The sequence below is a fragment of the Moschus berezovskii genome, chromosome 21 (assembly GCF_049115385.1).
Source record: "Moschus berezovskii isolate FMDL1 chromosome 21, NW_MosBer_1.0, whole genome shotgun sequence".
Lineage (NCBI taxonomy): Eukaryota > Metazoa > Chordata > Mammalia > Artiodactyla > Moschidae > Moschus > Moschus berezovskii.
The window spans coordinates 5,223,847-5,250,315 of NC_142480.1; the positions used below are offsets into that span (position 1 = coordinate 5,223,847).

At 50.3% G+C, this 26,469-nt stretch overlaps 1 protein-coding gene across 5 annotated transcripts in view; it reads right to left on the reverse strand.

Annotated features, from left to right (window-relative positions):
• Positions 1-26,469, reverse strand: part of EVL (Enah/Vasp-like) — a 139,091-nt gene that overhangs the window by 31,194 nt on the left and 81,428 nt on the right. For all 5 annotated transcript variants that reach the window (XM_055418529.2, XM_055418531.2, XM_055418532.2 and 2 more), the window contains exons 2-3: positions 15,813-15,981; positions 5,046-5,223 (exon numbers count right to left, since the gene is read on the reverse strand). In XM_055418529.2, the coding sequence (XP_055274504.1) occupies positions 5,046-5,223; positions 15,813-15,981 (347 nt within the window). The remainder of the gene's footprint in view (positions 1-5,045; positions 5,224-15,812; positions 15,982-26,469) is intronic.

Genomic DNA, 26,469 nt, shown 5'->3' on the forward strand with positions numbered 1-26,469 from the left:
CTTTTCCTTTTCTGCAGTGCCCCAAGAGATAAAGTGGAGCTGTTCTGGTTGTGTCAGGTGAGGGCCGGATGTACCTGGTGAACCCCGGGAACTCCACAACATACCCTGTTTGAGAGTCCCTGTGCTCGACCCTGAACTGTAAAGAGAGCTGCCTCTGACAGGCAAGCTTCCGCCCCCCAACAGCAGCAGCCACCAACCCCACGAGGCACCCCTGTGTCTCAGCCTGCGCCACAGCCCTCAGGACGCTCCTCTCTTACCCTGAGCAGGGGGGCGCCAAGGTGCCACCTCCTGCTCGCGACAGGCCAGTCAGTCTTCACAACTCCTGCCACGCGCACAGCACTTTGCTGTGCACCCATGTGCAGGCTTCTCTGGTGGCTCAGAGGTCTGCCTGCAATGCGGGAGACCTGGGTTTGATCCCCGGCTTGGGAAGATCCCCTGGGGAAGAAAACGGCAACCCACTCCAGTACTCTTGCTTGGAAAATCTCATGGATGGAGAAGCCTCGTAGGCTACAGTCCATGGGGTCGCAGACAACTGAGCAACTTCACTTCTCATGATCCCGTCTGAGACCGGCCTGACCACCCATTTTACAGGTGGAGAAGCTAAGGCTGGGGGAGTCCTAACTGAGGTCTGATGGCCTGTCTGTCGGGGGAGCTGCTCCTGACCTCTCCCCTGTGAACACAACTCCAAGTGTGGAATTTCTGTGTGCTTGTTGGCATTTTCTACTTTTCAACAATAAACAAGGACTGTGGGTGATGAGGGAGCCTGTCTCCCGGAGGTGCTAGGTCCTCCGGGAGGTAGAGAGGGACATTCTGCCATTCCAGTTTCTTTTCTGGGCTTTCCCTGCTCTGAGCATTGGCCACGGGGGCACGTCTGTAAGGAGTGAACTGGCATGCGCTCTGTCCAGACAAGTGCGAGAAGGACTTGCAGAGATCCTGACCAAGTCTGCATCCCTATTTTCAGAGGTAGGGAGACCGGGGCCCCCAAGAAGTGGCCTGTTTAAGGTCAGAAGCAGGCTCACATGGACGCGCACAGAAGCAGTTGCCTTTATCAGGGTTCTAACCCTGACCCTGAACTGATGTCTGCAGAGAATGAACTGAGGAAGGGGGGGAAGCCCAGGTGGGCCTGGAGGCAAAGTACAGCCCGTAAACACGGCTCCCTGGCTGATAACAGGTAGCTTTAACCAGACAGTGGTGGGCGCCCACGGAGGGTGGCAGCAGAGGAAGGCAGGTAAGGGTACTGGCAGTGCGGAGTCGGGATGATGAACACCCCCCACACTGAGACCCGCGACCTCGGTCCTTTCTCTGTAGTGGCAGTCACGTGCCACGAGCCACGCCGACCACCTTGCCCAAGGCCTTGTGGTCCCCAAAGGGAGACGACCGCCCAGAGCTGTGGGGGCAGGCTGGGCCCACGGCTGGCTGACCCTCCTCTCTGACCTCCTGAGGCAGCGCAGAGCTGTAGAAAAAACACTGGATTTCAAACCAGGGGCCCCGAATACGAGTCTCAGTTCCACCGGAGGGCTGCGGCAGACATGTCCCCCTTTAGCCCCCACTCGACGTCAGAGTAAACGCTGTATCAGAGAAGCCGGCCTGACACCTGCAGGAAACAAAAGCGGGGCACTCGGGAGCACCTCCGCGGCCAGCGAAGGCCCGCCCCCAGGCTGCCCGGTCAGCGGGAGTCTGCCCAAGAAGCCGCTGGAAGGGGCACGTGGGAGGATTCTGGTGAAAACACACACACACACAAGTCCTGGGCTGTGAGGAGAAGGTGCAGATGTTCTTATTACCATAATCATTATCTCTGCCATCCGCCCAGGCACAAGGAGCCCTGCTCTGAACTGCCCTCAGCACACCAGTCACACGGCACCCGGAAACCCAGAAACCCAGCCCAGCCTCACACGAGGGCGCGCTAGTGGCGCTGCTCACGCACAGCCGCGTGCCTGCGTCGCTCACGCACAGCGGCGTGCCTGTGTCGCTCACGCTCATGCACAAGGGTGGGGGAGGGAGACGCTGCTGGACCCCGCGGCTCACAGAGTCCACAGTCTAAGAGCCCGGGCCCCTGACCCCATTTTACAAACAAGGATGCTGAAACCTAAAGACAAGCAAAATTAAGCGAGACCGGAGGGGGAAGGAAAAACCAGTATTAGTCACACTCTTATCACATACGAGGCACTCCATGCTAAGTGCTTTATAAACACTTACACTGAATCTTCACGTCAGCCCTAGGAAGCTGGGTTTATTATCCCAGGGCCACAGGTGGCAGAGCCGGAGATGTACTCATGGAAAAGAACCTGCAAGTCAGTGGACACCCAGTTCAGAGCTGTGCTGTTCACGGGTCCACTGCACTGCGAACGGCTCCCACCGAGGATGGCGGAACAGCACTTCCCAATGCAGGGCATTTGATAGAAACGTTGCAATTATCTGCAGCAGGAGGCCAGTGGCAGCTGGTGGGGAGGCTGCCCGGGTCCTACCTGGGCTCCAGGGGCTGCACGACTGGGCAGGGAGGCACAGCCACACCCCGGAATGCGCCCCACAGGGACAGGACTGGCCGCGGACACACATGGGTCCAGAGGTGGGTGCCTCAGACGTGAGGTCAAGGACAAGAATCACACCCCCACGTCCGCACTGTCCGATCCATTTACATGAAGTTCAAACAGGTAAAGGTGCTCTGCTCTCACAGAAGCTGAAGCCCTGGTTGGGTTGGGAGGGGTGTGGTCTCTGTCGGGGTCCCACAGACGCATTTGCACAAGCTCACGGAGCTCACGCTTCAGGCATCTGTAAAGTACAGCAGGCCACACACAGGGGAAGGAAAAGCTCTGTCCACAGTGGGCCCAGCTCTCGGCCTCCAAAGACCAGTGAGCCAGGAGAGATGACTACTCAGGAGCAGAGTCTCAGGTCAGGCCCCCGTCAACGTGAGCACATACCCACCCACCCCAACAAGGACAGCGTTCCACCCAGAGGGGATCGGGGTTCCAAGGTGACTTACTACCTGGCAACAGTTATTTCTTCATACTGGTCACAGATCTCTTATCTGAAAATGAGGTTCGGATTAGCTGATTTCTTTGTGATTCTACTGTGAAGTTAATGAAGTCAATAGTAGTTGCTTTGAGCCAGCCATCTGATTAAATGAAAACCTTTCCCCCACATTAATGTATCTATATATACAGATAAAATAAAGCTAAACTCTCTCATCCTGGGGCAAGTGAGGCCGCTCAGATTGGAAACCTTAAACTCAGCTCACTCTACCTTGAGGCTCAAGGCTCTTGGATGGAAAAAAGACACTGCACTCGTCACTCAGTACCGCTGTGGCCCCTCACCATGCAGCCCCCATTCTCAGCAGAGGATCCATAAACCTTGCAGTCTTCTCATAGTGGGGAAATAAACTCTACTATAAGTACTGGTTCTGCGTATGACCTGCAGGAAGCATACTCTAAACACGTTCTTTATAAAAAAAAAAAAAATTCTCCGAGGGTTAAAGTTAGGTCCCAAAGCTTGGATCTATAAAGCACAACAGTTATTTAAAAGGCATCTCCCTGCAGCTTCTAAGTACCATGGCTCCCCACTTCCTGCCTTAATTTTGGCAGCAGCAGCAGCTATGACAGTAATGATACTCACAAATAGTAATACTGGGAGATTAACACATGTCAGGCGACCCACTAACATCTTATATTTGAGTTCATTTAAACATAGAATCAGGCTTCCCAGGTGGCTCAGTGGGTAAAGAATCTGTCTGCAATGCAGGAGATGCCAGAGATGAAGGTTCAATCCCTGAGTTGGGAAGATCCCCTGGAGGAGGAAATGGCAACTCACTCCAGTTTTCTTGCCTGGAGAATCCTATGGACAGAGAAGCCTGGCAGACTACAGTTCGTGGGTTTGCGAAGAGCTGGACACGACTAGGAGACTGTGCATACACACATAAAAACAACTCCTTATCGGCCATCTTACAGAAGAGAGACCAAGACACAGAGAAACGAAGTGACGTGTGCTGGACTCAGGGCCAGCAGGGCTCCCCTGGCCCAGCCCCACACTGCCATGCCCACCGAGGTGAGCTCTCCAGCCAAGCGCTGGACGTCTCTGGCCTCCAAGACGCTGACACCCTGGAGGGCCCCATCCTCCTGTGGAAGCTGACACTACAGATCGCCCAGAAGAGTTGTGTGTGCTTCTGTTTCTCTGCTTCACCCGCCCTGCAGGCTCCTGCCCGCCCCTCTCTCCGCCCCCACCCCACTTTCTACACCCCAAGTCTCCCAGGTTGGCTGAAGCCTCTCCTTGTGCAGCCCCAATTCCACATCCAGCCTCCTTCCTTTGGTACCGTGGGCCCCAGAGACACTGCACGCTCTCCTCCCCGCAAAGGCTGGGCTTTCAGGCCCAAGAGCCTTTGTATCTGCTGTTCCCTCTGCCTGGGATGCCCACTCCCCCATCTCGTGAGCTCTCTACCTGTCAAAACTCCAGCTCAAATGTCAACACCGCTCGAAGTCTAGCTGGGCAGTCCCTTCTTTTCCTTTCCATGCTCCTGAAGCCCCTGCCCTGCTCACACCTTATTAGCGCCCCTATCGCAATAAGTTATCTCTAGCGGTTCACAGGTCCATCCATCTTCTCTTGGATACCAAATGCCATGAGTCAACGGGCTCCACTGATTCACTTCTGACCTATTTTGCCCCAGACAGCTTCCAACGTGCAGAAAGTGTCCCGTAACCGTATGTTAAACTTAGGAATAAATGAATCCAAGAATACAGTTTTGCTTGTTCCCTCCCAACTCTGCCAAATATGTGCTGAGAATGTGGAAAGTAGGCAGACAAAGGTAAAACACATCTGGACCCCAGCTTCGGGCACACAGTACGACTGTCTCCAGCTCACAAAGGGCAGAAATGATGCAAACGTCTCTCTTCTCGTTCAAACTGTCAATAGCGCTTTATATCTAGCGTCAGGCAGTAGTTTTCTCTGCAAGTCCATCAGACGTCAGCCCAGTGCAGCTGCCGTTGAGGACACCCCGGGAGTCGGAGCCGTGGAGGGGAGGGAAGGAGGGGCGCCAGGCCAGAGAAAGCCCCACTTACCTCCTTCCTGGGAATTCATGATGTTCAGGGCAAACAGCATGGCATTGGAGAACGTGGTCGCCTCTTCCTTACTTGCAAAGTTTAAACCGTAGACCTGGCGGGCGTCTCGCCACTGGTGGAAGGTTGGCGTTGCCTGATTGTACTTCAGCCCTTTCACGATTGAATAATTGATCACAACCTGAAAGGGAAAAGAGAGAGAAATACGCGTAAATAAATAAAAGGTAAGTGAGCTGGAGAGAGCTGCTGCGGGGCAAGGACACCGTGACCCTGGGGCTACCAGGGGACAGGGGGACGTGGATGCGTCAGAAGAAGGGGGAGCTTGGCCAGGCAGCTCTTCAACACGATCAGCGGAGCAGCGAGGGTCTGAAAACCAGTTATTTCATTTAACTGATAAAGCTGTGTGGTCACGGCCTGAGCTGTGAGTCGGGTTCCCAGGTCCTGGCCCTGTCAGCCCGGGCAGCACCCCGGGGCTCAGTTTCTCCAACTGTGAAACGGGGGTAGCCATCCTGGCTCGACCGACCTAATGGGGTTACCGCAAACGTCACGGTGTGACACACATCTCATTAAGACTTCTAGATGTAAAGATTCTTAAGGGCGAGTCTTCTCTGGTTCATACTGATGCTCCCGTGGCTCTCTGCATAGTGTCTGGAGTGCGTTAACCAAAGGGCTGTTAGTTAAAAGGACAACTCCTCACTCTTTCCCTTGTGGCTGTTCAGCTTTCTCAGTACCGTTTATTGAACAGGATACCCTTCCCCACTGTATGTTCTTGACTCCTTTGGTCATAAACTAGTAAACCGTATCTGTGTGGGTTGATGACTGGGTTCTCTATTCTGCTCCACTGATTTCTGCTTTTATGACAATCTCATGCTGCTTAAATTACTACAGTTTTGTAATATAGTTTGAAACGAGGGCGTGTGATGCCTCCAGCTTTGTTGTTTTTTCTCAAGATTGCTTTCGCCATGGGGTCTTTTTTGTGGTTCCCACAGATTTTAGTATTATCGTGCTGCTGCTGCTGCTGCTAAGTCACTTCAGTCGTGTCCGACTCTGTGTGACCCCATAGACGGCAGCCCACCAGGCTCCCCCATCCCTGGGATTCTCCAGGCAAGAACACTGGAGTGGGTTGCCATTTCCTTCTCCAATGTGTGAAAGTGAAAAGTCAAAGTGAAGTCGCTCAGTCATGTCCGACTCAGCGAGCTAGTCCTGTGGAAAATGCCACTGGAATTCGGATAAGGATTGCACTGAGTCTCTTGACTGCTTTGAGTAAGTATGGCCATTTTAGCCTGAGCACACAGTCCTCTCTCTGTTTTCCTCGGTGAGTCTGGATAAAGGCTTGTCAGTTTCGTTTATCTTTTCAAAGAACCAGTTCTTAGCTTCACTGCTCTTCTCTATTGTCCTTTTTAGTCCCCATTTCTGCTCTAATCACTGTTGCTTCCTTCACTCTAGTAACTTTGGGCTTGTTCTGCTCCTCTTTTCCCAGTGCCCTGAGTGCAGCGTTGGGCTGTGTGAGACCTTCCTTGCTTCCTGAGGTAGGCCTTTGCTGCTGTGAACTCAGCAGTAGCACGGAAAGCTGCTTCTGCTGCGTCTCACTCGTTCTGTCAGGTTACACTCCCATTTCTGCTGGTGTCCCGGCATTTCAGTCTCCCTCCTGATGTGTCTTCAATCCACTGTAGCAGCATGCTGTTTAATCTCCATATTCTTGTGATCTGAAACCATCAAGCTCCTAGAAGAGAATCTCAGTGATCAGCTCCTTGACACAGGTCTTGGTGGTGATTTTTTTGACTCTGGTAGCAAAAACAAGAGCAATGAAAGCAAAGCAGAACAAGTGGGACTACATCAAACTAAAACACTACACGCAAAGGAAGCCATCGACAGAACGAGAAGGCAAGCTGCTGAGTGGGAGAAACGGACTGCAAATCACATATCTGATAAGGGACTAATGTAGGTAACAGATACATAAAAAGATGTTAAACATTGGCAGTGATCAGGGAAATACAAATACAAAGCCCACAAGGGGTTATCATCTCATACATGTCAGAATGGCTATTATCTAAACAATAAGAAATAAAGTGCTGGCGAGGATGTGGAGAAAAAGGAACCCTTGCGCACTGTTGGTAGGAATTCAAGTTGGTATAGCCACTATTAGAAAACAGTACAGAGGTTCCTCAAAAAGGTAAAAATAGAACTATCACATGATCCTGCAACTTCGCTTTTGGGTATTCACCCCAAGAAAACGAAAATACTATTCTCACCTGGGAAATCCCATGGACAGAGGAGCCTGGTGGCTACAGTGCATGGAGTCACAAGAGTCGGACACGACTTGGTGACCAAACCACCACCACCAAGTCAAACACACACGTGCACCCCATGTTCACAGGAGCAGTATTTAAAAACAGCCAAGACACGGAAATAATCCAAGCGTCCACTGATGTATGAAGAGGCACGGAAACTGTGGTATACTGCAGACACAATGAAATATTACTTAGCCACAGAAAGAAGGAAACCTCTCCATTTACAACAGCATGGGTGGATCTCAAGGGCATCACGCTAAGGAAAAGAAGGCAGACAGAGGAAGACGAACACCATTCGCCCCGTCTCGAACATTCTCACGGGCACAGCGAGCAGAGGAGGGCTGCCAGAGGAGGGTGGTAGGAAATGTGGGGGATTATCGCATGAAGCTGCTTAACACAGCTGCTACCGCACAGCAAGTTGTCAGCAAGCGTTAACTGAGAAACATTCAGTCCTTAGAGATGGAAACATGCAAGCGGCGTCTGGATGAGGCTGGATGGCCCGCTGTCAGTGATGGAAAGGACCCTGCTTTAGGAGGGGCTCTCCTCTGGCTCTGAGGCTCCAGGGTTTTGTGATCTGAAATTGGAGGCAGCTCACTCCACTGTCGCTCAGTCATGCCCAACTCTTTGCAGAATTCTCCAGGCCAGAATACTGGAGTGGGAAGCCTTTCCCTTCTCCGGGGGATCTTCCCAACCCAGGGATTGAAGCCTGGCCTCCCGAATTGCAGACAGATTCTTTACCAGCTGAGCCACAAGGGAAGCCAGAGGCAGGTCAGGAAAAGACTCAGAGACGTGAAGGGACACCCTGCATGCTGCTGGGCCACTAAGACGAGAGCTCTGGTTTACTGCTCCACCCTGCTGCGCTGCTGGATAAAGCGAGGCCAGAGCACAGTGGGCAATACCAGTTTTCTCCAGGCCTTAGCCAGGTGGAAGGCAGGCTGGGCTGTCCTACAGTGAAGAGAGAGAGAGACAGGGAGGGTGTGAGAGAAGCACATGTGCCAAGCTGGCTAAGGAAACACAACTGTCTCATAACTTAGTTGTTACACACTGGCAGTGCAGTGTGGGCCAACGTCTATACCCAGGATCCTGGGGTGGTTCCCTCTTGGTTCAGCTTTAGATCATCAGAAAAAGGGCTGGAGGTTTTGTGGTTACACGGGTGATAAGAAGCACAGTGACTTGTGGTTAACACGGCTCTTCAGAGGGCACGTTAATCGCAGTGCAGTGACCAGCATGAGGGAGATAAGATCCTCTCCCTTTCCACCATGGGTGAGTCCATCCCAGAAAGCCTGTGTTCAAGTGGCTTTGGTGCTGCACCGTTAGTGGACACAGAGGGCCATGTTTTAAATGGAAGGAGGTCTGGAAGCCACATCCTATCAAGAATGGCTGTGGGATACTGAAGCATATCAAAAAAAGACTCTTCAGTGTATCTATCAGGTACCCAAGGAGAGGACGTGGGGAAGGGAGATTTAGAATCCTATGGTTTGAAATCTCTGGTTGCCTATGTTCTTGGAGGGGGACTTAGCGGCAGTGGGAATTGGGGGTGGTGGATGCCTATCTGGAATACAGGAACAGTGTGGCCAAAAGTACTGGCTTAAGGAATTCAAAGACCAGACAGAACATCTAATTCAATCCTCCCTTTTTACAGGCGGGAAAACTGAGGCCCAGGGAGAATGAGTGACTTGTCCAAATTACATGGTATGTAACAGGAGAACTGAATTTAGAAGCCAAGCTTGTAACCTAGGACTGTGCTGCTTCTGATTGCCAGCATAATGAGTTGCAATCTTTCTTCCTATAATTCCTTCTTTGGTCTTAGCTCTAACCTCCTAAAGCCTTAGAAATCAGTGCTCTATTTTTAGAGACTTTCAATATTAGACTGGGAGAGAACGATAGAGCCATTCTAGAAGTTCTCGGGGTTCTCTGAGGCATATGGCTGGCCTATCCTCTGACTGCAGCTCTTGAGTTGCCAGCTCTGTCCCATCTATTCCTGGAAGTGAAGTGAAGTGTTGCTGCTACTAAGTCGCTTCAGTTGTGTCTGACTTTGTGTGATCCCATAGACGGCAGCCCACCAGGCTCCCACATCCCTGGGATTCTCCAGGCAAGAACACTGGAGTGGGTCACCATTTCCTTCTCCAAGAAGTGAAGTGATAGTCACTCAATCGTGACCGACTCTTTGCGACCCAGGACCAGAGCCTGCCAGCCTCCTCTGTCTATGGAAGTCTCCAGGCAAGAATACTGAAGAGGGTAGCCATTTTCTTCTCCAGGGATCTTCTCAAGCCAGGGATCGAATCCGGGTTTCCTGTATCGCAGGCAGATTCTTCACCGTCTAAGGCACCGTCTGAGGCCCCTACACCTAGAGCACAGAGTCTAAAGGCTGCTCACCTGGTTACGTATCTGCTAGCCAGACACAGCCCACAAGGGCTTGTTCTGAACACGACTACTCTAGTAGGTACAATTACTAGGCAGGGGGTTTTGTGTCAAATAGCTCAGGATTAAAATGCTGGCTTATCACTGTGCAGCTGAATAACCTTGGAAAAGTTACTGACTTTAACTTCTTCATATATAAAATGAAAATATTATAAATTATGCTGGACTGAATATCCTTGTGCATATCAGTGTGAACATTCCTATAAGCAGAACTTCTGGATCAATGGACATGATCATTGAAACATCTGCTATTTTCTATTTGAAAAGATCTATTCTGAAACATCCCAACTGCCTTCTAAAAAAGGAGAGTCCATGCAATGTGTTTTGGACATCTGTGTGGATGACACTTTACCATCTGCTGAGAGGTGGTCAGTGCTCATTAACTGACAGACAGACCTCATAAGCTGATGCTTAAAACACTCTGCGCCTACTTAGTGGTTCCCTTCGTTTACTCTCCTTACAGCCTGTGCATCACTGCAAGTCCACTTAGGGTGTGGATCAGCTTCACTTAACACACTCCTCCCCAGACATGCCCACATTTCTGAGTGCCACCATCAGTTACTTTCTCCTGTTCTTGAACGACAGAGAAGTGGATTCATACAGCATGCACTCTTTTTCAATGTTCTTTCATTCAATGTGGTATCTATCAGATTCACCTGTGTCACTGCACTGATAAGAATTCAGGTTTTTTTGATTGCTAATAACATTCTCTTTTTTGACATACCATAAATAACTTATCCATTCTCCTGTTGATGGACGTGCTCATCATTTCCAGCTGTTGGCTATTAGGAGTGAAACTGCTGTGAGTATTTGCACAGAGGTCTTTCAGTGCACACAGGCGCTCCTTTCTCTTGGGTATGTTACCCAAGAGTAGGTTACAGGGTAGGTGTTTTACAACATGTTGTATCCTTTCAATCTCAGCCTTTACATTTCAGTCTGCTTGGTGTGTGTAAGTACTCGGTAGTTTTCATTTGTTTCCCTGATGAACAGTGATGCAGAGCAACTTCCATGTGCTCATCTGCCATGTCCTGTTTCTACTTGTTGTTTTCTTCTGTGAAACTCTTGTTCAAGTTTTTTGCTCATTTTTAAGAGGCTGTCTGCCTTTTTCATTTTAGGTTGTAGGAGTTCTGTGTATATTCTTCATGAGTCCTTTGTCATATTCATACACACACCTTCTCCCAGTATGCCCCTTGCCTTTTCACTCTTTTAATGGTGTCTTTTAATAAAAAAACTTAACTTTAAAGAAGTCCAACTTCTTTTTTTTTTTTTTACAGTTAATGTTTTTTGTGTCCTGTTCCAGGTTATAAAGATGCTTTCCTGTATTTTCCCTTCAATATGATGAAGATATTTTCATGAATCTTCTTGTAGATACTTTACTGATTCACTTTCCCTATTTAGGTTGACTTCGAATCAGTTTGGGGGTACAGCATGAGCTAGGGGTAAAGTGTTCTTTTTTTTTTTTTTTTATTGATATCTGATTGTTGTGGTATCATCCATTGAAAAGACCATCTTTAGCCCACGAAGTACAATGGTACCTTTGTCATAAATCATGTGACCATATACATGGAGGTCTACCTAGAATCTTTAAAAAATAAAAACAAAAATATTTTGCTTTTTCTCTATTGTGTATCTGCTTTCTATTTCATTAAATTTTAATTTTTCCTTTTATTTTTGCTGGTTTATGTTTGTTTTTTCTCTAGCTTCCTGACAGAGAAGCTTGGGGTCACTGGCTTTTCATTCTTTTTCCAAAATACGCATTTCTAACTGTACATTTCCCTATGCGGTCTCATCCCACAAGTTTTGCTGCACTGCAGTCTCACCATTGTTCTGCCCAAAATGCTTTTTAATTTACACTGTGAATTCTTTTTTCTTTTGGCATCATGGATTGTTTTAATAGTATACTGCTTAATTCCGCTATGATCAAAGAAAACCTCTGTATGCTTTTAATCCTATCACACGTGTTGAGATTGGCTTTGTGGCCTAGAATGTAGTCTGTTTTGACTAATGCTCACTGTGCATTTGAAAAGATTGTATACTCTACTGTGACTGCTTATAGTTTCTGTAAATGTAAATTAGGTCAAGTTGGTCAATCACGCGCTTCAAATTTTCTACATCTGCTTATTTTTGTCTGCTTATTCAGTTTCTTGCAGGTGTCATCAGAATCGCCAACAAGGCTTCTGGATTCCTCTATTTCTTCCTTTAGAACTGCCCATTTTTGCTTTATATATTTTGAAGATATATTAGAGTCTACAAATTTAAGATTCTTCTTTTTTTTTCAATTGATACTTTTTATAATTAAGGAGGTCTTTTATCTTCAGTAATACTTCTTGCCTCGAAGTCTATTCTGTATAATATTAACAGTCACACCATTTTCCCTGGTCAGTGTCTTTAAGGTTTATGTTTTTTCCCTCTGTTACTTTTCAACCTGTGTCCTTATATGCTTTATTTTAAAACTAATTCTCCGCTTGGCAGGACTAATCTAGACAAGTACTGGTTAAACTTATTTTAAAAGGTCACTTTTGGTGTGTGTGTCAGAGTCCACAGTTACATCTGCACATGTTTTATTTTGAGGAGTGTAGGAACAAGTGGGAGTGATTTTCTGTCCTCTTCAAGGAAGGCCTTGCAGCTCCAAATACTGTCTAACACGTTTCTGAGGCCTCTGAGTAAGGACAGTCAAGAGACCTTCACAGAGAAAGAAGCTGATGGTGGTAAAGACTCTTCCTGACCCACGAGTTCATCTGGGTTTGAAACCTGCAGGGTCTACAGGCTGGCCAAGGCCTCATGTGAGGTCTCACCACATCCAGATCTCTACCCAGTGACAGGACGTCCTTCCCAGGACGCTTACCAAATGGCCAGCTGGCTCATGGGCTCACAAAGCAATACACTCTTCCACAGGATGCTTATAAAACAGTTCTTTCTTTTATGGAGTTTAAATCTTCTTGATCGTAGTCTCCATGCAGTATCGCTAGTTCTGTTCTCCAGGCTTCACAGAAGTAAGGTCTCCCTTCCACGTGGAGAAGGAGCCCTTCAGAGATCTGAAAACTGTGCTCATGCCCCTCTCAGTTTCTCTCTCCTCCAAGTACGTATCTCTTGCTGCTGCTTCAACTGCCCCACATATGAATGCTGCTTTCAGACTTCTCACCAGTTTGCGTGCTGTCCTCATTATAGATGCCATGTGGTGCTCAGATCTGGTCCTGACATTCATGGAAAAGTACGACCAGCTCATGGTGCAGCAGAGCAGGACTATAACCTCCCTCCGTCCGCACCTCTACTGCTATTAATGTAGCCTGAGAACCACATTTGGTAGCTAACATTTTCAGAAGACATAATCAAATATCATTCTCAACTAAGCATCTTTTGGTTTCTTCCCCTCAATGTGAGATTCAGGCTAGACCTTGGCTAATGATACTGTAACTTACCAGCCCGTCCCCCGCCCCCCCAATCACCTGGTTTTATGTCCACCTATTTTAGCAAAATGGGGGCGAGAATTCTTACAGCATTATCCTTTTTGGTGTTATTGGGGGAATGAAATAATAGACATGAGTGCTCCATGAGCCATAAAGAGCATTAAACAAATAAGACATCCCTATCTGGGTATAAGACCAGGAATCTCTGTTTCTCTTAAGATGCTTGACCCTGTAATCCATATAGGCTGGAAAACAGACCTGAGGAAAACACACTTTATCTCCTGAGTCCATAAAGGTTATTAGACCAGGTTTCCTGCCACTCTCTCTAACACCTCGGTTTACTGAGAACCTTTTTTGCGTTTCTGACTGACATGCTCCAGCCACCCAGGCAGAGTTGCAACCATGTTCCAGGAGCCTACGTGTTGAATGTGTAATTCCAAGTGGAAGGCTGTGTTGGTAACTCCTGTCAGGCTGAGAAGATTACCAAGACAGCAGAGTCTCTCTGAATTTTCCTGGGAGATCTCTGCCCGCCCTCCCCGCCCAGCCCCGCCCGGATGCAGGATTTCCTGGGAGATCGCTGCCCACCACCCCCCCCAACCCCGCTCGGATGCAGGATTTCCTGGGAGATCGCTGCCTGCCCGCCCTCCCCGCCCAGCCCCTCCCGGATGCAGGAAAGGCCTCCTCCCAAATGAGCCCCAATATGTGCTTTCCTCTGAAGGAGGCTGAGGCTCCTGAGAACAAGGCTCATGCTGGTTTCAGGGAATCTGGTTCTCCAGTCCCAAGCCCTTCCCACACACCATGGTGTCTTACTAGTGTGCCCTGCAGGGCAACCAAGAGGCACGAAGGGAATGGAAAACTTGTCCTAATAAAAGCAACAACCACTTAGGGAACACCCACTGTGACTTATGAACTGCACGCGGTTATGGGCTGTATATCGAAAGTGAGCACCAGCGTGGAACTGCCTTGTTGGCCCCCACCCATAGTTGTTAGGGAAACGTGTGAGATGTTTTGGTTGTCACTGCAGTTGGGGCTAAAGGTGTCATATGTCCCTGCAGTGTATGGTGCGTGTGCCTCTAAAAGGCAGGGCAAGAATCAATGAACTAGAAGAACAGGGAAACAGCTTCTAGAAGCTTTCTAGAATAACCTTCCTGCCAGAAAGGCTCAACCCCCAGGGACGGAGATTGACCTGGACGTGCCCAGGGCTCCAGGTCAGACAGATTCCCTCTGACCAGGGGTTCTGAAGTAAGGATCTGCTCTTCAGCCGCAAGAATCTGGAATTCAATCGGACTGTTCTGGCCAAAGCAGAAACCCATTCAACAGACAACACACTTTAAAAATAGAGTCTTGGTTTCTGTTCTCTTTTCTATTTGTGAACATGATGATTCTTGCAGAGATAGCAGCTAACCTGCTGCTCAGCTCAGCCAAGGACTGACCGACATGGGCTGCCAGAAGATGCTATTTAAGGCAGAGGTTTTCATAAACGCTAAACTACAGATTTGTTCATTTCGCTGCTGAAAATGCCCTCGTCAGTCTCTAAGGAGAGGGCTGAAGCCCTGACCAAAGTCACTGTGGTGAAACCACACGAGCGCTTTGTCTACGCCTCGATTTCAGTCCACATCACCTCAGACTGCTCTGGCGAGTTACATTTCACAACTACCCCTGGCACAGGTGGACTTACCTTGCATTTATTTGCACAGGTACTTAACAGATACACTCACAAACTCTCTCATCTGATTTGCCCAGGATGTACTACTAAGGAGATAAATGACCCCTTCAAATCACCTTCAAGATTTAAGTACCTTCTTTACCTTCCAAAGTAAGACTCAGGGGGTTGGTGGACCGAAAATCTTCATAGCTATAATGATGGTTTGGCCAAAAAGTTCATTTGGGTTTTTCCGTAACATCTTTTCTGTAAGATGTTACAGAAAAATCCAAACGAACTTTCTGGCCAAGTCAATATTCATAGGTATGTAGGCAGAGAATGTTTCTGTTTTATTTGCTACAACCCTGACTATTCATTGGAAGGACTAATGTTGAAGCTGAAACTTCAATACTGTGGCCACATGATGCAAAGAGCCAACTCACTGGAAAAGACCCTGATGCTGGGAAAGCCTGAAGGCAAAAGGAGAAGAGGAGGGCAGAGGAGAAGATGGTTGGATGGCATCACTGACTCAGTGGACATGAATCTGCACAAACTCTGGGAGACAGTGGAGGACAGAGGAGCCTGGCAGACTGCAGTCCACGGGGTCGCAGAGAGTCGGACGTGCCTTAGCAACTGAACGACAAGAACAAGGCGGAGAATAATCCTAACGCATTTGTACATTATGCTTTTATAAACCATTTCACATCTATTATTTTACTTTTATCCTAATGTGATACAACACAATGAGGGCGGCACGGTGTGGATCACTGTCTCTGTAAGACAGATGCGAAAAACGAAGCTCCCAGAAGACAGTGCGCTCGCCGTGGAGTACGAAAGTACGTAGTCAGGACCGTGAGCCCAGACCTCTGATTAAATCGTGGCGGTGCTGCTCTGACCGCGCTCCACCATGTCGTGTGTTTGTGTGTGTGTGCATGCACGCACGTGTGTCTGTATGTGTGCCTCTGTGTGGCGCAGGATCGTGGGCATGGCCTGTCCCTCCAGCACTTACCTGCTGATCCTGAAGCTTGACTCCAACGACTCTGAAGGTGTTGCTGGCAGTGTTGTGGTAGATGTTGATCCGGCTGAAGCCCTGCTGGCCAGGTTTGATTGGTACCCATTTCTTACTGGTGTCATCGTAGACCATCACGGAAGCCCGGGCTTGGCAGATACTCTGTTCACTGCAGAGCAAGAGAGAATGTTAAGCGTCAGCCTCAGCCACAAGGGATGGATGCTGGCTTTGTCCTTTTCTGAAATGGAGGCCAGCTGCCACTTGACACACAGGAACTCCCTGGTCGCCAGAGCATCCAACTCCCTATGGAAGGGCTGCTGGGTGAAGTGATGGGTTCTGAGTCTTCACAGACCAGGGGAGTGGAGAGGAGCTCCTGGGTCAATGTTTCCATGGAAGTATGTGGAACAGACTCACAGCTCTGCCTTCAGGGGAAAAGTGATTGAATGGAGAAAGGAGTTTCAGCCACAATGTGCTGTCTACAATATTCCAGGCACAGTGTTAGATAAGAAAACGCACTAAAGCACCTAAGCTTCACAACTTTGGAAGCAGATACTTATTCTACCCATTCTGCAGATGAAAAAAAGAGCGGCTTGGAGACTTGGAAAGATTTATACAAATTCACACAGGTATCGGGTGATTTTATCTGGGATTTCCAACCAGTTCTGTGTGACTCTAGAGTATACAACATCGATAACATTCTTCACAACAGCCAACAAAATGCTCAACGGGTGATGCTGTGAGAGTGTGTGCAGCTTCCCACCAGCTATGTAGACAGTAGCATGACTCGGTGCGCGTCTAAAGAACAGGGTGACGGAGAGCAAAACAAACAGATGGCTGAGCCCTACGTCACTGGAGACATTGCCAAGCAACTTCCCCTGCTCAGAATATGACAGAAAACCAGGGAAAAAGCGGAAGAGGTGCCTGGAGAGATAAGACAGTAGTCACTGAGGTCAGCGCACTGCCACTTCTGCTGCCAGTTCGGGGCCGGCCTCCCCGAGCCCGCCACCTCTTCACTTTCATCGCCGTGAACATCCGTGCTCTCAGTCTCTAGCCTGTGAGAAGCCCCTAGTTCAAGCGGCGAGATGTGGCTGTAAAGGCAGGCACACCAGCAGTGGCGGGGGGAGGCTGCGAGTGGAAAGAGAGGCCGGAGGAACGCAACTCAAGAATCAAGAGTGGAAAGTGAAGCCCAGCAGGTCAGGGCCGGGGTCTGAGAAGTGAAAGTGTGTGTGGCGGCCACAGTCATGAGACTGAGCGGACAGGACAGTCAGTCATGCCCGCCGCCATATTTAAGGAGCAGGGAAACCGAGGACTCGAAGAGGTTCCCTCGCTCCCGGCTCCCCCGCCCCGGTGGTCACCAGACGGCAAACTTGTGGTTTTATGCGACTGGCCCTCAGTGACCTGGAACAACCTCAGCTTGGCCTAAGCAGTTGGTGCCTGAGCCTCCCCGGGAGTCGCTCCCCTAAGACTCCTAGAAGGTGGAGGACCACGTGCAGACTAGGATTATCTTAACGGCAATCTGGGCATGCGCACAGACACCCGTCCATACGTGCTGCCTCACCGCACGTTATATCCCCCTGCAGTCCAGACAATGACTTCATGTCCAGCGCGCCCAGACCCCCAGATACCTCCTCTGCTCTACCTCAATTGTGCTGCTGCTCCCTCAGCTCTGCCCTGGGGAGCAGGAGTCTGGGGTCCCCCTGACATCAGCCGTCCAAGCCCTGTGTTGAGCGCTGTCTGTGTATGATATGGGTTTTGCTCTGCGATCGTGCCACACGTTTTTCTTCATGATTCATTATTCATTCAACAAACAAATAAGCGGAAATCAGTGATGAGCCAAACAGGCAGGGGTTTTCCCAGAAGATGGCCGTATCACATTGGCAGGGGTAAGAAAGGAAAACAAAAAGATAACCAGAGACTTCTCTGGGGGTTCAGTGGCTAAGACTCTGTGCTTCCAGTGCAGGGGGCCCAGGTTTGATCCCTGGTCAGGGAACTAGATCCCACATGCTGCAACTAAGACCCAGCACAGCCAAATAAATACACACCTAAAAATAAGTTTTTTTCTTTTTTTTTTTTTAAAAGAAAGCCAAACACAGCACCATGCTCTGCCTTCTCTGAGTTCTTGAGCCTGAAACCGTGTCTCTTTTAGAAGAATATTAGCAAGTTGCTGCTCCCCTGGCTGAGCCTTTGGGGCCCTGTCCTCATGAAGTCTGCTAGGAATCAGAGGTAACTGTACACAGAATCAGCAGATCTTGGTCCAGATCAAGTCAGAGTCCCCCCTGATGTAAACCAACTACTAGTCAGGGTAGGGGCTAAGTGTGTCACTCACTCCTGCTGCTGCACTCAGGCACTCACGGGGAAGGGAGCGAGCATGTGTGCGCATGGATGCCAGCTCAGGAGCTGGGAGGGACCCTGAGACTCCGCACGGTGTTCATTAACAAGGCACAGGCTCGATCAAGTCAGGGGATCTGAGCCGAAGCCCCAGCTGCGGCACTCACTGGCATGGGACGCAAAAGCCCTGAGATGCCCCTGGGGGAGCAACCAGGAAGGACGCGTGTGGTGGAGACCCTGTGCAATGGCTGTGGAGGAGCACCCTTCAGTTCACCTGCAAAGAGCCTGGCTCCACCAGAGGTCCCAGCTGCTGCCCCTGGACACCCACCACGTCTGCACAGAGGCCATGTTCTCTGCCAACGACTAAAGGGTGACAAGGTGACCTGGTCCGTGGTTGGGGTGGGGGTCGTCCCCAGGGGAAACCTCCTCCTCAGCCAGACCCAAACCCAGGATGCTTCCTCCTCAGTCCTTCCTGCCCCCTCTCCTGCAGACCTGTCTCATGGCCTGAGGCTCTGCGGGCCTCTCCGCTCCCTCCATCCTTCACCGACCTCTGGTAACTAACCTTTCTTGGGGTCTTGGGGCCTGCCTCTTAGAAGACCCAAAGAGACACTGCCTGCACGGTGCAGGCTCCCCAAGGGCAGGGACATGTAGGTCTCATTCTCTGCAGTCTCAGGACCCTGGCACAGAGCAGGGCCTGATGACCAGCGCCTGTGAAGAGAGCTCTGGAGAGGACCCCACTCTCTCCCGCACAACACGACCCATCTTCTAAAGCAGCCCTAGGGCCCACCGAGCCTTTGATGGAGTTGTCAGCCATGGGGACTCCGTGCTCTCCAAACCAGCCCATTTTGCTGCAGAGCAGCTTGAGTTGTCCTTGTCTTGAGGGACAGTCCACTCCGCACCCTCCAGAGGTGCAAAGGTGTTCCAACAGTTCTGCCTGATCCAGTGGACAACTGAACGAACGTCCTGGCTCTGGGAACCATCGTTCACACGGTGAAGCTGCTCCGCTCTGCTCTAGGGAGTCCCCCTGGTCACCTGCTCTCTCGGGGTCTGGGTCCCACTATTGCGTGACCCTCTTGTCTTCATCTGACAGCACAGATGCCAGTGAGGAGTCAAGACAGATTCAGTGATGCAGAGATGCCCTCAGTGAGCTCAGAGCTACTCAGGAAAGATGACGAATGATCATACACCTTCTCGGCCTGGAGGGCTTGGGGGAACTGGGGAGACGTTCTGAAGACACTGCGGTGTGGGTTTAAGATGCAGAGCTGTCAGCCCCAGGCAGGTTCAGGAAGGGGATGTGGGATTCTAGGCGGGGGAGGCCAGCAGAGGTCGGGGTGATGGGGGGCAAGGACGGTGTGCTGCATGCGGAGCCAACCCGGCGGCCCCACACACGCCTCCCGGGCTGCTCAGTGGAGATGGTGAGGTATGGATTCACCTCTGTACTTGCCTCTAGGAGATGCTGAAACATCAACCACTATTTTTAAAGTTGTAATTATAGTCACAGACTCCTCCCCACCCCCATCTTTTTTTTAGAACTTCAGGTTCAAATTGAACTTGTAGCTAAAAAACAAAAACAAAAATCCCTCTTTTTGGATTTCCCTGGCGGTCTAGTGGTTAAGACTCTGCATTTCCAATGCAGGGGGCGCAGGTTCAATCCCTGGTCAGGGAACTAAGATCCCATACACTGCATGGCATGGCCAAATATCCCTAATTTCCCCCCCATTTGATCAGTGTTTATCAGTCTCTGCTTAATTTATTACCACTAACAAAACCTAAATGCAAGTAAGTACTTCTTTACTTAAGATATGTCTTATCTCATTGGGATTTTTGTTTTGTTTTACAGGAATTAGCATTTTATTATTTTTGTTGAAATACAATTGACATATAACATTATATTAGTTTCAGATGTATGAAATGTTTCACTGTTTATACTGCAAAATGATCACCACAGTAAGTCTTGTTCTTATCCATCACCATATCTAGCTATAAAATTTTTTTGTTTTAATAACTCTTGATTACTACTCTGCCCAGATACCGTCTCTGAGCGCCATATATTCACTGTCTTTTAACAGCTCCACTTGAATGTGAAACTCTGTACTACACACACATTTCACAGGCACCACACTTCACTTGCCCAAATCAGTTTTTTTGAGGAAAGTTAATTTGGTGAATGGGGCCTCCCTGGTGGCGCTGTGGTAAAGAATGTGCCCACCGATGCAGGAGACACAGGTTCAAACCATGGTTTGGGGAGATCCCCTGGAGAAGGAAGTGGCAACCCACTCCCTTGTTCTTGCCTGAGAAAATCCCATGGACGGAGGAGCCTGGCAGGCTACAGTGCATGGGGTCTCAAAAAAGTCAGACGTGACTTAGGACCTAAACAACAATTTGGTGAACAATTATTTTCAAAAATGGTTTATTGAAAACAAGTATTTTCAAGTACAGTTTATACGGAATTGTATCTTAAACACATATATACAGGATTCCCTTTACTAAACTGAAAAAGACTATTGCTACCTGCTCAGCCCTGGCCCCATATACTCTGCACCAAGGCTGGTCCTCCCGGGCTCATCTCGGACACGCTGCCTCCACAAGAGCAAATGGCCACTGACCGGTGGGGGTCCATCCACCAGGCTGTTGGTTGCGTTCACACGGACCGCCAGGCTGACGAACTTTTCCCCCAGGACCTGACAGGCTGTTCTAAACTGGAGGTACAAGCAGAGTTTCTCTCCAAGGAGAAGGCTCTTACAGAGTAAGCAGTCCAATTCTAGTCTCATTTTGGGCTTTTGTATGGGTATTTGTGGGCCCTGCAAAAAATCCCAGCCTGTAATTCCCTCCCAGTGCTATGTGAGACGGACAATAACAAAGCCGTGGACGGCTCTCTGGTCAGGGCCTTAGAGGAGGAGGATGGCGTGCTCTGGGCCTCAGTTTCCTCATGGGCACCAGGCTGGTTGACCTCAGGGCTCCTCAGACAGCCAAGTTCATGCTGAGCTCTGCCCAGAAGCCCAGTCCCCTGGCCAGCAGAGTCAGAGTCTTGTCACTGGTTCAGGAGTTAACTCTTCAGAGACCACTAATGAATCTCTGTTGAAATCTCTCACTTAAAAAGAAAAGTGGCAAACACACCAGAAACTTTCTGCAGACAACTGTGGAATCTGCTCAGGGATCTTCCTGGACTTGACCTAAGAAACCACTGATGCGCTTCTGGATAAGACTAACGCATGGGAAGACATGGAAAGGGCAGCCTGAAGTCAGTCTCTGCGCCCCCTCTGTCTAGTCCTTCTGGGAAAGTGCAGCTTCCACGTCCACCAGCCGTTGGATTCCTGCCCCACCACTCCCTGCATGACCAGGAATGAGCCTTCTGGGCCCCGCATGGGCTGGCAGTGACACCCCATCCCAGCCACACTCTTTCCTGTGCAGTCAACGTGGAATCCTTTCCACTCTACAAATAACTTTCAGGGCCTTTCCAGGCATTTACTACAACAATTTGAAGGACAGAGTATAATGTCCTCAAGTTTGGGTGTGTGTGCTCAGTCGCTAAGTTGCATCCGACTCTGTGATCCCATGGACTGTATCCCGCCAGACTCCTCTGTCCATGGGATTTTCCCGGCAAGAATACTAGAGTGGGTTGCCATTTCCTCTTCCAGGGGGTCTTTCTGATCCAGGGATCAAACCTGTGTCTCCTGGGTCTCCTGCACTGGCAGGTAGATTCTTTACCACTGCACCACCAGGGAAGCCCTAAAATTTGAATAAAATGATGCAAACCAAGAAGGGAACATACAGCAATAAGGCCAACCCCAAGAGGCTTGCCGGAAAACTAAGCCCACGGTTGAGCCTGGACACTGTCCAGCACTGGGACCGTGAGAACCGGGCCCTCGGCACTGTGCTCACCTCTGCCTCCCCCCGTCCGTCCTGCTCTCAGCATCTGCGTTCAGTGCCCGCCTGCCCCACTGGATGATGAGCTCCTCGAGGGCAGGGGGCTTTCCCCTTTGTGATCGTGGGCCCCTGGGCCCCTGTGTGCTGCCAACTGTTCTAACTGTGCATAAGTGCACTCATGGTCGTGTGCCCGTGGGAACATTCCACCTACAATCCTACTCTGTTTATTCTCAGAGAGGCAGTAAGTAACTGCCAAACAGGAGCATCTGTTGCAGATTACCATCAGTGCTGTGGGTCTCACTGCGGCCTGGGATCTTGAGTCAGGAAACCGCAAGGCTGAGGTGGGCCTGCTGCAGAGTGAGGCTCCCCGAAGGCCAGTGGGAGAGAGACCGCTGCTCCGGGAGGGCGCTCTGACCCCGGGTCCCCTGGAGGGACCCCTGGGAGTGCACTCAGGTCCGGTCCCGCCTCACCCTCCCTGCTGGCCCTGCTCAGCCTGACCCAGCGGGTCCGCTCCCTCCAGACAGAACACCTCCTCACACTGTCCCAAGGCTGATGGTGTCGTCCCAGCAGGACCGGCAACCCGGCTTTGCCTGGGACTGAGGGGCTTCCTGGGAGGCGGGGCAGGACGCGCAGCACTAAGACCAGGACAGTCCCAGGCACAGCGGGCAAAGTGGTCAGACACCCGGGAAGGCCCTCTCCCTCTCCCCCGAAAACACGCTGAGCCTGAGTCTGGCTGCTGTAAGCTGATAGGAGCTGGCACCCGCTCCCGACTCCCAGCTGCTACCTCCAGCTCTCATTTTCCTTTCCATCAAGCTGAGATATATGATACCGGGAAAGACAGACCCACACAACAGTGGCAGGTACATTAGGTGGTATGAAGAAAGGTCACCCAGAGGCTCTTCAGTGGGGCTGTGGCATCGCCCTCTCAGGAGGTGACATGGAAGGGCACGCAGGCACAGCAGGGCTCAGAGACCCGGCGTGGGGGACGCCCCTGCAGCATGGCCGGAGCCTCTGGCAGGTGAGCCTCGGTCCAGGGGCTCGGGGCACAGGCAGGACCCGACGGCCCACATGCTGCCAGGATGCTCAGGGTGACTCTGCAGGCTACCTCAGGTCTCACCTCACGCCGATGCGCTGTCTGCTTAAGCCAGCACCTCCCTCGTCCGGGACAACCTCTCTTCCCTACGCACACAGTTTGCATCCCAACGTCTCAGCTTAGGTCGGTGCTACTGCCTCCAGCAAATCCCTACCCCACTCGCTGCCACTGTCCTGAAGGTCTGTCGATTTTCTCTGTCTTCCATGAGGCAGTTTTTCTGTGGTTTGTTTTAAAAATATCATTCATCTCTGGAGCCCCAGTGACTGCTCAATAATAATCTTTGCATAAATGCTTGCTTTTAGGTGTGCCTAGTTTTGCCAGGTATCATATTTCTCAGTCACTTTGGGGATTCTTTGGGGTGGGGGTGAGGGGTAGGGGATGGGACGAAGTCTCCCGTAAGACTGGGTCGCTACTGCTTTCTCTTCCTGCATCAATCTGACAAATAAACCAAGAGAACACCCCTTTTTCTGAGTACTGACTATGCTCCAAATATATGCCCACGCCTGGTACTTAGAAACTGGATGTCTGAACAGAGCCGTGGTCTGCATCCTCAAGGGGAGGTGCACGGCCCACCGTGCTCCAGGGGTGCAGGGTGGGGGGCAGGGTGAACAGGAAGAACACGACCTAACGGTGGAGTGGGTAGCTGTTCTATCACACCACATCAGGAAGCACATTCAGCTGCCTTCTCTCTGAGACACAAACTTGATGACCGGAGCGGATGCCAGATCTTTCCAGTGGGAAGGGACATTCCCCTTGGTAACGAGTAAATCTCCTCTAGGGTGACCTTTTTTCTCTTAATGGGAACTGACCTGAAACAGATTTGATGTTTTGTTCTAAATTTAAAATGTTCATTCTGAAACAGCTGATGGCCGTGAGAAGCAGGCGTGGGTGCCCATGCTGCCACCACCCCACCCGGCCCAGGGACTGCAATGTCACCTCGGAAAGCTGTTGAGCTCGAGGCCCCTGCACCCCAGTGTCCTCCCCTGACCAGTGGGAGTCGCCAGCCTGGATTGTTGCCTGCCTTTTGTAGTTCAGTCATATAACCATTTTACAGAAGTGGTTCTCAAATGTTTTTTGGTCTCAGGGCCCCTTTCAGTTTAGTTCAGTCGCGTCTGACTCTTTGCGACCCCATGAATCACAGCACGCCAGGCCTCCCTGTCCATCACCAACTCCCGGAGTTCACTCAAACTCATGTCCATCGAGTCGGTGATGCCATCCATTTACACCTATATAAATAACGGAAGATGCCAGCTAATTATTAGAGAAATGCAAATCAAAAACTACAATGAGGTATTTACCTCACACCAGTCAGAATGGCCATTGTTAAAAAGTCTATAAACAAATGCTGGAGCGGGTGTGGAGAAAACGGAACCCTCCTACAATGCTGTGGGAGCATAAATTGGTGCAGCCACTATGAAGAACAGTATGGAAATTTCTCAAAAAACTAAAAACAGAGTTGCCGTATGACCCAGCAATCCCACTCCTGGGCAGACATTCGGAGAAAACTATTAATTAAAAAAGACATGTGCACCCCTATGCTCTGAGCAGCACTGTGCACCACAGCCGAGACGTGGAGACACCCTACATGTCCACCGGCAGAGGGATGGATGAAGATGCGGCGCTCACGGCGGAGTAAGACTGAGCCACACCAAAGAAGAGGTAATGTCATTTGCAGCTACTCAGACGCACCTGGAGATGATCACACTAAACGAAGAAAGGGAGAGACAAACCCCATATGACGTCACTCGTGTGCGGAATCTAAACTGTGACACAAATGCACTCGTCCACGACACAGAGACAGACTCACAGACACGGAGGACAGACCTGGGGCTGCCGGTGGGGGGCTGGGGAGGGGTGGACTGTGGTCTGGGATTAGCAGAGGCAAACTATCGCACGTAGAATGGACAGACAACAGGCCCTACCGTGCAGCACAGGGAGCTGTATAAACCATATGGGAAGGAAGAGGAAAAAGAATGCGTATATATGTGTAATCACTTTTCTGTGTAGCAGAAATTAACACAACATTGTAAATCAACTACACTTCAATAAAATAAGTTTTAAGAAATTACTGAGGGAGCCAAAAAGCTTCTGTTTATGGAGATTAAGTCTATCTATATTTATCGTATCTGAAATTAAAACTAAGAATTTTTAAAAACACAAGCACACATTTCCTTGGCTGTCGCAGTGACAATGTCAACACATGTCATAGAGCCTCTGGAAAATTCCACTGTGCACTCATGAGAGGAGACTGAAAACAGAGAGTAATGTCTCAGTATTATGACAAATACAGTTTTGACTCAGAGACCTAAGAGGGCAGGTCTTCTGAGCACAATTTGGGAACTGCCGCACCACAGGGATGAAAACGATAAATCAGGCATCACCGAGCAACACGCGGAATCTCAAATGGTGACCAAGCCCCAGATCTGTGCATGAGTTTGGGTAAATGAAGACTAAATTCAGTGTCAAGTCCAAAGATCTTTCCTTCCATCCAAGCTGGTCAGGAGGGTCAGACTGCCAGGCCATGTGCGGTCAAGACTGCTGGGCTCTCCTCACTCCCACGCCAGTGTCCCAGATGCCTGGACAGCTGGCCCCGCTTCTCTGGGAAGCCTGGTGGAATCCGGAACAAACACTCTGACCAACTGTTGAGAGTCTGACCCCCTCAGCCTGAGCCCGTCTCAAGCCTTCCCACTCTTCCTCTCGAGGCCACCCACCTGACAGGCCAGGTGGACACAAAGGCGGCTCCAACGTCAGACACACTTTCCAATTCCAATATACGCCTGTGTCCCAGAGTCTGTGTGGAAAGGGAGCAGGGGTCAACACGGCTCGGGGGCCTCTGAGGGGATCTGGCCGGGCCAAGGACCGGGGCAGTACGTGCATCTCCGAGGGTAAGTGTAAAGCCCGGCAACAAGACCAGGCTGAGCCCAGCTGACCCCTGATCACCGGCTCAGATTCACACCTGAGTGAGTGTGTGCCATCCCCAGGTTACGCGGGCAGGCACAGGCCCCCTGCCCGAACAGCTCTAGGCTGGGAGGGGAGGGGGCGAAGGAAGGATGACGGACAGACAGAAATGGGGGCACTACAGGAGGGCTGAGGAGGCCTCCTGCCTCCATGGTACGAACAGTGGGAAATCGGAGGCTACACAGAGTAACAGGGACTAGAAGCCTTGATTCAAACTGTGATTCTGGGCAAGTTCCTTTGAGCGGTTACAGATGAGCTCAGCTGTTGAAAACACAAGAAACCTGGCTTTAGACCCCAACTCTCCCAATAGCAGTGTGCCCTGGAGCTGGTAAGCTGACTCTGCTGACCCCTGTCCTTTTATCAGTGAGATGGAACAGCGGCGGAAACCACAGAGGAGGTGGTCAAATACAA